The sequence below is a fragment of the Phyllostomus discolor genome, chromosome 6 (assembly GCF_004126475.2).
Source record: "Phyllostomus discolor isolate MPI-MPIP mPhyDis1 chromosome 6, mPhyDis1.pri.v3, whole genome shotgun sequence".
NCBI classification, from domain to species: domain Eukaryota; kingdom Metazoa; phylum Chordata; class Mammalia; order Chiroptera; family Phyllostomidae; genus Phyllostomus; species Phyllostomus discolor.
In genome coordinates, this window is record NC_040908.2 from 134,776,044 (window position 1) to 134,790,769 (window position 14,726).

Below are 14,726 nucleotides of genomic sequence, written 5' to 3' on the forward strand. Positions count from 1 at the left end.
AGCTGGGGATGGCGCTGAGGTTTCTGGCCTGAGCACCCGGGAGAAGGGTGATCTCATCACCAAGATCCAGAAAAGCATTTTGGGGGGAAGAGGTAAAAGGCGAGGAGACAATGGGCTGAGTTTGGCTGTTTTGGACTCCGAGGTGCTTGGGAGGTAAATATGTGTGCTAGACTGGGCAAGAGGAAAAATGGGTTTTTTTGGCCAAAATGGGACAAAGACTCTAACTTCAGGAAGGGAAGTGCAGGCAGTAAGGCTGGACTCTCATTGGCCGCCGCCCAACCACGAGCACCTGGGTCCCAGAGCTGCAAGTAGCACCAGGGGCCAAAGTGGTCACATAGGTTTGGGGAGGGAAGCAGTAGCCACTGAGTGGACAGTCCATTCATAAAAATGAACGGCAAATCACTCTGCATGGTAGGCAAAATCTACCTGCTCCAGGCAAACTCAGCAATAGAACACTTATTATGAGCTTCTCCCCAGCTCCCAGGGAAGAAAGAAATCAGCAAGAGCAACCTCCTCCTGCCCACCCTCCTTCCTCAGCCCCCTCACCTGCTTGTGCAGCCAGCCCCTCACCACCACCGGAACATTGGGGTTCCTCCGAATGGCCTGGTCCCTCTTCCCGAAGCTGTGCACTTTATTGCTGGACTTGATGATCTAGGGAAGGGCAGACCTGAACGCTAGCAGCAGAGAGGATTTAGGGAGGCACAAAAAAAGCACTTGTGTGATGGATGGGCTGTCGGCTCCCTCTGCCTTCTTATTCTACCCGGCAGTGCCCTTTGATCAAAAGAACAGCCAGGGGACCTGGGACCGGCATGCACATGGCCACTGCATTCTAATTAAAGGGGGAGTCAAGACCTGGCAAGCTTCCCATCTGGGCCACAGACGAGAAAAATTTAAAGGGATATTTCAATCGACTTTCACCAGCAGCTGCTGGCCCCAATATGCCCTAAGCCAGGCTTTCTGGAACACAGCCACATTGTGGCCACAGACCTTGCTAATTACCAGACATTTACCCCTCCTGGCTGGGCTGGGTCCTCGGCACTCTCTCCCCACTGCAGTGCTGGTCCTTCCTCCGCTCCCCAGTCCGTGCTCCCGCATCTTGGCCACAGAAACCTCTGGGCCCCTTTTGAGAGTACTTTTCCTCGGGCCCACCTGACACAACTCCTCCAGGCTGCCTCCCACACGTCACCCCCCTGAGACATGCTGGAAAACGAAGAATGTGTCCCAGGACCTAGATGTCAGTCCTGGGTCTGTCAGCAGCCACCTGTTTTCTCGGACAAGTGGCACCCCCCCCACTGGCCTCAGTTTCCTCATCTGTCATTGTGGGGGGAATACTTCTCCTATGTCTCCTTCACAAAACTAGGGTGCAAGGCAAATGGGCTTCTGAGGACAAAAGGCTTTGGCAAATACAAGAGAGGGGACAGAAGGAGCGAGCGGCCAGGAGCTCACCCTGGGGCCAGGCCTGGCCTCCACGGTGGAGGTGGTCCCAGTTGTGGATGTTTCGCTGACCATGCTGGACGGTCTTTGGTTTCTCTCTTGCTTCAACATATGTGGATTTGGCCTGTGGGGAGACAGGAGAAGCGAGTGACCAAGTGCCAGACTGCAGTAGCAAGCAGAATCTGAGATTTAGCCCTAGTTGGAACCGGTTGATGGGCCTTGGACAACCTAGGACCAACCTTTTGGAGACCACCTGGTTCCAGGTAGCAGCCTGAGGGCCACGGCGCCCAGCCAACCCATGTGCTTCAGGGAATCAAGGGGATGAGAGGTGGGCACATCCCCGCAGCCTGACACCACAGAGCAGGGTCAGGCAAGGAGCCCTGCCTGCTGCCCTAACGTCCCCACATTTACTCTCTTACTCACATGTCTGTGGGTACTGCCCCATCAGATGGGCACACGCAGTCACACACCACTCCTCACAGCAAGAGCAACCTGTGCCCCTTACATACACACACACACCCCCCTCCATTTTCCTGGCTCCCAAAAGCAGCTGTTTATAATTAGCAACAAGAAATCACTTGTGCACACATCCACACCCCCAGATACACACAGAGAATCACTTACACAAACACCAGTAGGGCTTGCCTCCCAAAATAAACTACTCAACAAAGAGTCCTATTCTGGGAACACTCCATTTGCCCCAAAATGGAGCCATCAGAGATATTAACCCCTTGTGCCATGCCAGGAGAGCAGGAACAAATAAAGCATGCCTGGGTCCCCCATGAGGATCCCCAGGGTGCATCCCCATCAGCAGCATCCAGTGACAGTGTGCTGCCCACCTGAGAAGCTCCACTCGCCCTGGGAGGGCCAGCCCTTCGGAAATATCTCAGTCCAACATGCGGAGACACCATAAAGAACCTTTCTCACCTGCCTCCACAGAGCCCCAGGATTTGCCAGAGTGTCCCAAAGCAGCGTGGTGGCAAATGCACCCACACAGATTCAGTCCTGTCCTTGAGCAGCTCGGGCTGATCCCCAGATGCTTCTAACTAACTCCAGGAGCAGCCAGCCTCCCTTGCAGCGGGAGCCCCAGCGGCTGGGTTTTGTCTCCTGCTCTGATAGGCACCAGGGTCCAGGCGGCTGCATAAACTGAGGCTCTCTGCCCGAGAAGTGGAGACAATCTGACCTGGAGACCTGGGCCAGGACCCTGAGGAGACGGAGACAGAGGATCCAGGTAGGACACAGCAGAGGACGAAGCGCTCTCTCTGATGGTCTTCCTGCAGCCTCACTTTTACAGAGGTGCTTCGAGGGAAAATCCTAGTTCCCGCCTTGGAGATAAAACATGCTGCTTCCTTGAAAAAACACTGTTGCTCCAGGTAGAAGGGATCCTTCCCACACTCCAAGCCAGAGCTCTGATACCCTACACCATTAAGCAGCTCTTCACAGAAGGACCACTGCAGTGGGCACCAGCTTTCCAGCACTGGGTCCTGCTGGAGGCTTGGCAGCTGGAGGTGCAAGTCCCTTCAGGCAGGAGGATCACTGGCTCCTTATCAGCTCAGGCACTCAGTCTAGATTCCCCACCCCCGGCCTCCATCCCAGCCAGACTTGTGTTGCTGCTCCCCACTCAGAGCTTGTCACCGAGCTCAGCTCCCGGCGGGCAGAAGCTGAGTGCAGCTGAGAGCGTTGCCAGCCGGGGGTGGGAGGGGGCTCTGAGAGGCTGCCTTGTCCAGGCCCTGCCTCCGGGAAGAACTATGTCCCAGAGGCCTCCCAGGAACTGGGTCTTGCCTGACTTTTCAGATTTCCCAGGCATGAGACAAGGAAGGTGAACTCTCCGTCACCTCAGTTGCAGCAGCTGTGTCTCTACGCCAAAATTCAGGACTCGAAGTGCAACAATAAAAAAGGTTGGTTTGGGATTTTATCAAGCTTCATTTGCTCCTATTTAAGACTTACATAAGGCCTATATAGAATATTTGAGAAATATAAGAAAAAAGCTGAAAGAAAAAAATTACAATATCCGCAATACTCAAAGGGAAATAATTTTTAACAGTTTTGGTATATTTACTTTCATTCTTTTTTACACGCTGGGACTTTTTTGGGGGGGCAGGAAGCACTTTTTTGTTTTTATATCATTGTGATCATGCTGTGTTTATGATTTTGCATCTTGATTTTTTAAATATTTACTATAAATATTTTCTCCACTCTTTTAAACTCATCTACATCATTTGAAATGACTGCGCCAGGCCCCCTCAACTAGGTGAGCCATCCCTCCTCCGTGGGACAGAGCAAAGATGGTCAGGATCTGTGACCGGCCCAGGAGCTCCAGGACAGACAGCCACCTTTGCCATTTTGGCACCTTCCAGTCTTGACCTCCAACTTTAATCATCCCCCTGCATTCTAACCCCTCTCCCCTCCCCAGCTTCTAGCTTCTGAAATGCTGGCTGGCCACAGAGCTCCCAGGCCAATAGGACAAGAGAAAAGCTGCCTGCCCTTTGAGGAAAGGGTGAATGAGGAAAGAGGGTTCAACTGCCACCTCGGGATCCAGCTGTGAACATACTTCAGCGGGAGAAGGATGGGGGTGGCCCCAACACTGAACGTCAGTGAGGGACAGTGCGTGGCAGGCGAGGGGAGGAAGGAGCAGCACATGAAGACAACTCCATTCTTCATGACCAGAGACCTCTGCTAACCCACACCCAGAGAGAACCGGCTTGCTAGGAAATAGGACTGATGCCCAAACTAAATCTGTCCACAGGGAGGGGACCATGCAGTCTCTACAAACAAAGAGCGTATCTTCATCAGGGCTTCCAATGGCAGGGACAGCTCCCAGATGAAGAAGCCACAGACTCAGCCATTACCTGGCAGCCCCTCGCCCAGCTGTCTAATAGGACAAGACACGCGGCAGCCCACTCAGGCAGGTGACAAGTTCTGTCCTCAGAGGGTGCTCCTCTGAATCTCCTCAACGTGGGTCACGACCTCGTAGGTCCTCTGTGGGCAAATATGACTTCTGGAAATAACTAGACATTACCCAGAATTACAAGTCTCTCTCTCTCTCTCTCTCACACACACACACACACACACACACACACACACCAGGAGTGGTCATGCTTGGGACACCATTCAGTATCCAGAAGTGAGAATGTAAAAAGAAGTCTCAAAAACAATTTTCTCACTTGGCTGAAAAACCAGCTCAGATGCACACTTCTCGAGGTTTGCCAGGTTTCTGAACATGCTATGGACAGCAGACGCCCCATGTCATCAAATAAAATCTATTAAATTGAAATCCTGTTTGCCAGGTTTTGGTGCTATCTAGATTCCCAAAGTACAGTGGGATGATTTGAACAAAGGCTTTTCTTTCCTTGACTTGGGCTTGTGAATGCTGCTGATTTTCCTGAAAGGGTGTGGGCTGCAGCCTGAAACAGTGAGCTGGAGTTTTGATTCAATTGCCTCCCATCGGAAAGGAGCAAACGAAGTTAGGACCAGAAAAGAATCAGCCTGGAGAAGCTCCATAGGAAATGACTTCACGCTGCTCTGGACCTCCTCAGGGTTGTGTCAGGTGAGCCTGGGCAGGAAGCTACTTTCTCCGTCCCTCACATTCTCCATCTATAAAAGGAGCTGCTTCTGCTTCCTGCATATCTTGGAGCAAATGCACATAACACAGACAGAGTAGGAAAGGGAGGTTAGAATTCAGAAGCCATTTTTTTCCTGTTGGGTCTGAATGTAGGTGAGTGTGTTTAATGGGTCCTCAGCGGCCTCTCAGCCAACATCGAGAACGGGAGCAGACTGAAGTGGAACCCCAGCAAGACCTTCCCCTGCCCTACTGCCATCACTGTAGGTAGGGACACCAACCCTCAGGGACAGGTACACAAGATCAAGCAAGCAGAGGGACTGGCCTGTACTTGTCCAGCACCTACTTTGTGCCGGGCACTTTGCCTGCATTGTCTCACTTAACCCTGCAAAGCCAGTTTTTTTTCTCTATCTCCATTTTATACACAAGGAAACTGAGGCTCAGAGAGATGAATGACCAGCCCAAAACAGAAGCTGGACTCCCAAACCCTGAGCTCTGCCACAGAGACACCGTCCCATGGCAAGTCCCCAAGTCTGACAGAGGCAGGCCTTTGCCCTTCTCAGCCCCGAGACTAACCCCCAAACCCAGAGGGATCCGGGGTGCTAGAAAGACTGTGAGGCCAGAATAACTGGGTCTCCACAAAGCTCTACAACCTACCGCCCCCTCCACAACTCACACCGCTTCTCTAGGACTCCATTCCCATCACTACGAAACGGGGTGAAAACTCCTCCCATTCACGAGGCGGCTGTGTGCATGGAAATCATGCAGCACTGCGCTAAAGGAGAAGCAGTCTGTGGCTGCCACCAGTGCAGACGCCAGAATTTAAATCGAAGGTACACCTTATTTTTGTTTCCAAGGCATTTCTCTCTAGAAAGCCCAAGATGCCAAACAATTAACTTCTAAAACAACAACCATTTCCTATAAACACCACCATAAACAGTTCATCTGGCACCTCTTTGAAGTGTATCAAGCCTGTGGCTGGGGGACTGGGGTCCTGTCCTCTCCCCAGGGCAATAATACTGTCAGGTCTTCAAGGCTACGAGAGGAGGTTAGAAAGCTATGGGGAATCGAGAATCTCTTATTGAGAAGGCAGATGAGATGAGACCTATATCCCATTAATTCCTGGAAAAATAGGCCCCCAAATTCATGCTCTGTCCTCAAGGATGCTACACAGAGAACTCAGCTAAAATTATTGCTGTGAAAGGAGGAACATTCACAAACAACCAGCAAATTTTTTAAGGCACGACACCCACCACCTACGGGGTATGGAAAACCAATGCACAAGGGAAAAAGCAAGAATAAAAGGAAGTTCTTGTCCCAAACAGGCAGACACCTCCACACTCCCGCTTCCCAGAGAAAGAGACACACAGACAGACCGCCGACGCTCCCTGTTCACTCCCCACACCCTGGGGGAGGCCGTCTGACACGGGTGTTCATTCAGCAACTCTGGCCTCATTACTCAACTGTGGCTTTCTGTGTTCTTCCCCCTTCCCCCACAATCCTCTCTGGAACACAAGCTCCATTTTCTCACCCCACCCCTCCCGGGGAGCTGGAAACCAGCCCAAACAGCACCCCTCACCCAGCATGAAAATAATCCAGTGAGCCCCAAGGCTCACCTCCTGCACCCCTAAACTCAAGTACTGCTCTGAACTTGGCCTGAGTTTCTCTCTGCCAAATGACCCTGGGGCAGTCTCTTCCGCTGTCCAGGCTGCATGTGTCTATCTGCGCTGGGGGAGAACCAGACCTTGACCCCGACTGTTCCTCCCACCTCTGCTTTGCTGTTTCAGAGATGCTACAATTCCAACAAGAGCCTTGGGGAGCCCTCTTGTAGCCTATCTGCTTCCCCTGGCTCATCAGGCAGCCACTTCTCTCATTAGAAAATAGCCTTTTCTAGTGGAGATCTGGGCACATCCCAGACCAGGGGGAGGTGACAGGAGAAGACACAGGAAGTCACAGGACAAAACAAAATGACTGTTTGCAAGCGGCAGCGTCCCTTCCACACACGGCGAAGCCAGCACTGCAGCATCTCACCCGGTGCAGACAGAGCCGGAGACGCGGCGGCTGTGTGGCAACGCCGGCATCCCCTGTGCCGATGCCCTTCACCACATCCCCGTCAGAGGCCGAGCCAGCACTCGGGTGTCTGAATGAACCAAGGACCCAGTCACCACCTCTCCCCCTACCTGTGACTGTCACCAGCGCCGTCTCCTAGACTGAGAAGGAAAACTGAACACTCCAAGTTTCTGCATCTGCTTGCCAGTTGTTTCCATTTTTCCTCAATTTTTCTGTTGCCATGGCAACCAAATGCAACAGGCTAAGCTAGCCCAAGACTGCCAATGTGGAGGGACAAGGTGCTGGCTATACAGCCGCAGAGAGCAACACGTCAGCCTCACAGCTCAGCGGATGAGCAACAGGGCAGATTCCTTCTCCGAGCTCAGAGTTGTAGTGCACCCCACCCCCATCCTGTCCCCTTAGTGTCTCACTATCAGCTGCTTAACTGCAGGAGGGAAGGCAGGCGGCCATCTCCCACAGCAGGAGACACCCCGCCCCCAGGTCTGTAATCAGCACCCACCATGGACAGCCTGTCTGAAAGCCTGCAAAATGAACCCCCAAAGAGGTCAAAGGTAAGGAAGGTAATTCTCACCTTCAGCAAGATAGTATCTTTTTACCAGTTATCCTCCAAACACCACTCATAACGTTCCCAGCAATTCCAACTTGTAGTTCTTTTCCAATGTAGTTCATTCCTCTGATGAGAAAACAGAGGGCTGCTCAACACTCCAAGGGAAGGAGCAAGCGAGAGTCACTAGGATGCCGGGAAAGGCCGCCAGGCCAGGGTCCTCTCTTCGCTGGGATCTCGGGCGCCTTGCAGCCGGCTGATGAGCACAAGAGCAGGCTTCTGAACTTCCAGAGCGCATACTCTCTCAACTAGGCCCCACCTCAACATCAAATGCTTGACAGAGCCTGGGGATCAGTGCACACAGCCTGCTGTCAGTCAAGGCTCCGGAGTGCTTTCCCGAGAGCCGCAGAGGCGTCTGTCAGCAGCTTCCCGGGCAGACCAACACTGAGGAGAAATGCACAGCACCAACCGCCAAAACCACAGCCTGGAAGTGCCTTCTGCCAAGGCTTACCCCTTCAGGAGGGCCCCTGTGTGTGGCCCTGTAAGCCACAAAGGGCAACCACAAGCTTCCAATTTAAGAAAATCACTGACAATCAGGAAAGAGGCTTACAGAGAAGCGCCCTAATGATCCAATCATTGGAAATGAGGCCCCGCAAGAAGGCTTGTGAACCTTTTCCGAAGAAAAGACTACCAGGGAGGCTGCGTGTCTTCCAAGCAAGCATGCAGTTATTAGATCAAATTTCCTGACAGCAAATACAATTACAATTAAAGTCTCTAAGCAGTGGCAGACTACTTAGTCAGCGCATTACACCTGAGTACAGCCAGGGAAGGGGACTGTCTCTTGAAAACCACTGAAATGACAGGCAATAGTGGTCAGAAACAGCATCTGGGGCCAGACTACCCAGATTCAAATCCTGTCACTAGCTGTGTGACTTTTGAAAAGACTCTTAACCTCTCTGTGCCTCAGTAGCTATGATAATGGTGTCTTCCTCATAGGACTGTTTTAAAATTAAATTAATATACATAAAGTACTTAGAAAAATACCTGGTAATAAACAGTAAGGGCTGTACATGTTAGCTATAAAAATGATGACAATATTATTATTAATGGAAAAGTCAACTCTTATTCTGATAGATTACTTCATTTAATGTTGAAGATGAAATTCTAGATCCTAAAACAAAGGATGCTGGAAAATCTCTTTCCTAGAAAATTGTGGACTGAGCTGAAATTTGCCTGCCTATAAATTTTACTCATTGATCTGATGCCTGCCTTTGGCAGCCACACAAAAAATCTACCCCACTTCCCCTGCCAACCCACAGCCCACCCTCTTTCATCTTCTCGCCTGCAGACTACACATGCTAGGCAAGGTTTCCAGACCCCTCGCCATAATGGTCCCCCTCCTCCGGGGAATCTCAACTGCTCAACATCCCTCTTGAAATTAACTGCGCAGAACACAGCGTTTGTGGCTGGGCGCATCCCTGGTGCTCTGTAAGCAGGAAATGAACGAATGAAACAGTCCACAAACACCATGGCACACCAGAACTACTCTCCCTTTTCTCTGCCCCCATGTCCTGTACTCTTCCTAATGCTGCCTGAGCTTGTATTAGCTCCTCCAACAGACTTCCACAGGCCCGTTGGCTTGGATGGGCAGAGGTGTTCTCCGGGGAAAAAGGCTGCAGGATCCCTTCACTGACACCCACCCGCCTTGGGAGGGTCTAACAGTGAACTAGGCAGCATAACAAAAACACTCTAGTCATGCAGCAAAAGTAGCTTGTCAGAGACAGACCTGAGAGGTCCTACTTGCCTTTAATAAATCTGGACTGTGGATTAAGTGTAGTCATTAGTGCTGACCAGTAAGTACTTCTCTCTTCCCAAGTGCATGGTAGAAATGCAATTCCCTGCCCCTTTGAAGCTAGAAGTGGTCATGTGACCTGCTTTAGCCAATGAAATGAGAGTAAAAGAGCGCACAATTTACAAAGCTCCCTTTGGCATTCACAGAAGCACTGAGATGGAGAGTCCCTCAGTAAAGATGACAGAGCAGAACCCCTGAGGTGACCTGTGATGAACATGGAGTGAAAGTGAGAAATAAATCCTAATTGTTTTAAGTCACTGAGATTTTGGTTGATCCTGTTTCCACGGCAGACCCTAGTCTATCCTGACTAATCCTGTATCTCACACACACACACAGTAACTAGAATACATAGGGCTTATGTCCTCTGCCTCCACCAAATCATAGCTTTCACATTATTTCTCTTCTCCATGCTTCTAATGTGTAAGATGGGAAAGTATCTTTTGGTGGACATGCCCTGTTACACCAGGCAGCTCAGGTGAGCTCTACCTGCCAACAGTAAGAGAGATGCGGTATCTGTTCACATCAGCAATACGCTAAGGAAGTCACCATAGAGACCATTTTTTTCCTTCCTACAAGAGGAGGAAGCGAAGATTATTTGATTCAAAAATTATCTATGATTATTACTGCAGCCCAGAGAATGATGAGTATCTAGAGGAGACTTAAGGATGAATGAAAGAATCTGGGAATAATTTAGGAGGGTTGGAAAAAGTAAGGTATGGTTCTCAAACTTTTACCTGAATCAGAATCACCTGAAGGCTTGTTAAAACACAGGTTACAGGGTCCTACCTCCAGAGCCTCCGATTCAGGAAGTCTGGGGTGCGCTCGAGAATGTGTGTGTGTGACAAGTTCCGGGTGCTCCCAGAGACCATACTTTGAAAACCGCTGCTCTAGGAGGACCCACTCCAAGACACCAGGGTGAAGGCTCTGCAAGCGGAGTCAGTGTGGCCTTAGCAGACCCTCTTTGAAGAAGACAAAGACAAGACCCACCTCTCCTTTCTCTGCCAACACACTCTGACGGCTGATGTGTGAAGGACAAAAACGGTCACCTCAACCTTTCTTTCCTCACCGCATGCAACACTCCACACAGAATCAAGCCCCTCTTCACAAGATTATAACAGTAATCTTATTAGTTGGCATACAGGATGATAACCTACTCCTCAAGATTACTGTCTTAAGATGTTTTAACATGGTTTCTGTGAGGGGAACTCCTGCCTGACTCCCCGCCCTCCAGAGCTCCACCAGGAGGCAAATCCAAGGGTGTTTCAGGTGGAAGCCGTTTAGACAATGGGCTGCAGCCTTTGTTTCCAACCTCCTCTCCACACTCCCCTTCCCAAACCTCCACTACACATCAGTCTTCTTGCCCTTTGACCCCACTGAGACTGGTCACACTTCCCTCAGCTGTGACCCACCGTCAGACACATACACACACTTATCTTGGCTTATCTTAATCCTCCCCCTTCCTCCAGTTAGGGCCAGACACTTCAAGAAAGCCTTCTCTCTCTTTCATCCCCATCACAGACTATCAATCACCATGCCTGGTCAATTTTACCTCCCAAGTATCTCCAGAATCCACCTGGTGCTCTTCAGTTTTCACTCTAACTCAGCTGGTTACAGGTCCCCTGAGCTCTCCCCTCTCTGTCCTCGAGGCCTTTGCCCAGGTTGTTCACCTTGACTGGACAGGTCCCAGTGTAAACAACAGACTTTCCCAGGATGGAGAGGCCTTCCACGATCCCTAAGCCAGACCGCTCTTTTATCAACTCCCCTTGAACCCTTTGTTTCTTCGGTCGTGAACATCGATCACATTTGTGATCTCCTGTTTAATTATCTATCTTCCCAGTTCAACCGCCAGCTCTGCACAGACAGGACCACATTTGTCTTACTGTCGTAACTGCAGAGTCTGGAGCACGGTCTGGCACACCCCCAGCACAGGGCTGGCATTTACTAAGTATTTAATGAATAAGAGCAGGAATCACCACATCAGTTCATAGGAATCCTCCCTGCCTCTCAATGCCTACAGCACCTTCTGCCTCTTTCAGGGCGTGTCTGGCCAAATGATTGCACCCACCCCCTGAGACAAGCAAGCACTCCTTATGGCAGCCAGGAAATGGGCTCTAGAGGGACACAGTGACCCCTGGAAAGAACAGATTTTCTCTGGAAATGGAATAGAATTGAGATTCGCTACAGAGATATTTTAGTGGGACAAAGAGGCTACCTTCTCAGAAGTGGTAAGGAGACAAAGTCTTTGTGAATAATGAGGAAAAGGAGGTGTGTGTGACATAGGCATTTAGTGATAAAAAGTCTGCATTTTCTAGAAGCTCTTATTAAAGTTGGTAACTTCTGCCCAGGCTGGTGGGGCTCAGTGGATTGAGCGCCAGCCTGCAAACCAAAGGGTTGCAGATTCAATTCCCAGTCAGGGCACATGTCTGGGTTGCAGGCCAGGTCCCCAGGAGGGGGCGTGTGAGGGGCAACCACACATTGATGTTTCTCTCCCTCTCTTTCTCTTTCCCTTCCCCTCTCTACAAAGAAATATATAAAATTTTTATGAAAACAAAGTTGGTAACTTCTCACTGTGAGCATTCTGGTGGATTCCCTATCTAGAACTTTAATAATTACGGCACCCAGGGCTTCAGGATGCCTAAGAACAGGGGCTGAACTCAATAACCTCTACAGGAGCTCACTCCAAGCTGGAATTCGGAGAATCCACATTCCGGTGTTTTTACACAGCAATTCTTTCTCGATGTAGGAGACAAGATAGTCTTTACCTTCACCTACTTTCTCTCTAATGAAACATTAGTGCTTTCAAAGTCAGACCCCCAACCCCACAGTCCGACCATCATGTTCCATAGCCCACCAGCATCAAAAAAACTTAGCAGGCAGCATCTGACTAGGGCAAAGGTTAGACCTGAGTGAAAAGGTCGAGCTAGGGTGGCATCCTGGCTTTTCTACTTCTAGCCATGCAACAACTCTGGGCAAGTGACTATTTCTTTGAGTCTCAGTGTCTTCACCTCTCAAACAATGATGATAACCTACCCCTCAGGATTACTGTATTAAATGAGATATGCATGTGAAATCCCCAAGACAGAGTAAACATGCAAGGAATGTAAGTATTATTATAATTACAGATTTCTAATTTTAAAAGCTCTGTAAAGTAATGATTCTAAGCTGAAAATACTAGAGATGAAATGATACGTTTGGAATTTGCTTCAAAAGAATCTAGGGAGGGAAGGGGAGTACACAGATGAAATAAAAAATCAGCCATGTTTGTTTGTTCTGCTTTTTTAATCCTCACCCAAGGATATATTTATTGATTTGGGGGGGGGGGTGGGCATTGATGTGTGAGAGAAAGATCAATTGAATACCTCCCATACATGCCCGGACCAGGGATCAAACCCACAACCTAGGTATGTGCCCTGACCGAGAACTGAACCCGTGATCTTTTGGTTTATGGGATGATGCTCCAACCAACTGAGCCACTCAGCAAGGGCAAAAATCAACCATGTTTTGGAAATTATTGAATATGGTCAATGAATACATTAGATTTATTACCATATTTCTCTAGTTTTGTATATGTTTGAAATTTTCCATAATAGAACGTTTAAAGGTATAAGTACCAAGGGAGGCAAATGCTGTAAAAATATAAATACTGATCATTCATTTTAAGATATTAGATCTAGCCCTGGGTGGTGTGGCTCAGTGGATTGAGTGCTGGCCTGCCAACCAGAGTTGCTGGTTTGATTCCCAGTCAGGGCCCATGCCTGGGTTGCGGGCCAGGTCCCCAGCTGGGGACACGTGAGAGGCAACCACATATTGATGTTTCTCTCCCTATCTTTCTCTCTCCCTTCCCCTCTCTCTAAATATAAATATTTTTTTAAAAAAAGATGTCTGGTTTAGGTGATTAAGCAGAAGAAAAATCGTTTGGAAAAAAAGAAGTAAAGCCCACATCTCTATTAGTTTCTCAAACGGAATTGTTTTCTTCAAACAGAGCCATCTCGAATGAGCACGAGAGACCACAGCCACTTACACAGGTTTCTCTGCCTTCATTTTTGGGAGAGGAACACAGCCTGCTTGGGCTGCACATGCATTTTTAAGGCAACAGCCCTGGCTGGTAGAGCCTGCCCTGAGCACCCAGAGGCCCTGCTGAGGAGCAAGAGCGTTCCTGTGTTAGGGAAAGCAAGCACAGAGAGCTCAAAACATTCGGGGCCAGTGGGTGTGCAAGTCCTCCTCTCCTCTAAGCCCTGGCTTTGGACTCGTACTTGAGCCTTCCTTTAGAAGCTCATTCAGCCCAGTATGAGACTGTATTCAAGGTACTTTCACACTAGATGAACGTGTTAGAGGTCGCTTGAGGAAAAGGATTCGTTCAAGGGACAGAGGTAAGGGGCTCTGACAATGCCAATCACACAGCACATCTGCACATCCTCTCCCCCTTCTTCCTCTTCCCATTCAGAAAGGTCTAGAGATTGAAAAACAAAATTCCTGCATTTCACGTTAAGTCAACAAACACAGAACCCCTCTAGCTGAAAGGGGAAAAATTGTCCGACAAACTCTGTTTTGAGCAAATGCTTTTAAGCCCTTAAACTCTACCTGGAAAAGAAGAATATTAAAAAAAAGTACTTACTCTTCTTGAAGAATGAATTCACTGTTTTCTGGAGAAAACTGCCCACTCACAGGATGCCTGAACGCTGTGGTCTGCTGGTTATGGCTAAAGAGAAAGGAAGAAAGATAATGAAGGAAAAGCCATATGGATGACACGGACCACAGACACAACAACAGGCCAACTGTCAGAGGACCCTGATCATCAGAGTCCTCCAGGGTGAGAGAGTGGGCCTTCCTGCTGGGAGGCACTTCACCTGTCACAATCCAGCTGTATTCAAAAGCCAAGAACTTCCAGCTCAGGTGCCAAAGGCCACCTAAGACGCAGATATTTTAATTCTAGGGAAGTCTTGGCTTCAAGAGAACACTGCAGCTTAGAGAGACATTCCATGAAGCACAGACTCCAACAAACTGAGCGGCTTAGCAAAAGTTACTTTAAGATGGCACGAGCTAAAACAAGAATGAAGGAAAGCAGGCAGCACTTACAACAGCTTTCAAAACCCATGAACCAAGGAAAGAATTCTAAGAATTAACCACCCACCCAGAAAAATCTCTCTTCTTAAAATTCTTCTCCCTACTACAAAATGTCTTCACTTCAATGATGGAATATAAATGTACGAGCATGTCCGTGCAACGTGACCTGCACAGTTTCAACACTGTAGAGTTTCTATCACCCT

The 14,726-nt window shown here is 49.3% G+C and overlaps 1 protein-coding gene across 12 annotated transcripts in view; it reads right to left on the reverse strand.

Moving 5' to 3' along the window:
- Positions 1 to 14,726, reverse strand: part of PLEKHA7 (pleckstrin homology domain containing A7) — a 202,431-nt gene that overhangs the window by 69,862 nt on the left and 117,843 nt on the right. For all 12 annotated transcript variants that reach the window (XR_004903933.1, XM_036029093.1, XM_036029098.1 and 9 more), the window contains 3 exons: positions 14,075 to 14,158; positions 1,447 to 1,558; positions 547 to 651 (listed from right to left, as the gene is read on the reverse strand). Coding sequence is in view for 11 of the 12 variants with exons in the window: in XM_036029093.1 (XP_035884986.1) it covers positions 547 to 651; positions 1,447 to 1,558; positions 14,075 to 14,158 (301 nt within the window). In the remaining variant the exon portion in view is untranslated. The remainder of the gene's footprint in view (positions 1 to 546; positions 652 to 1,446; positions 1,559 to 14,074; positions 14,159 to 14,726) is intronic.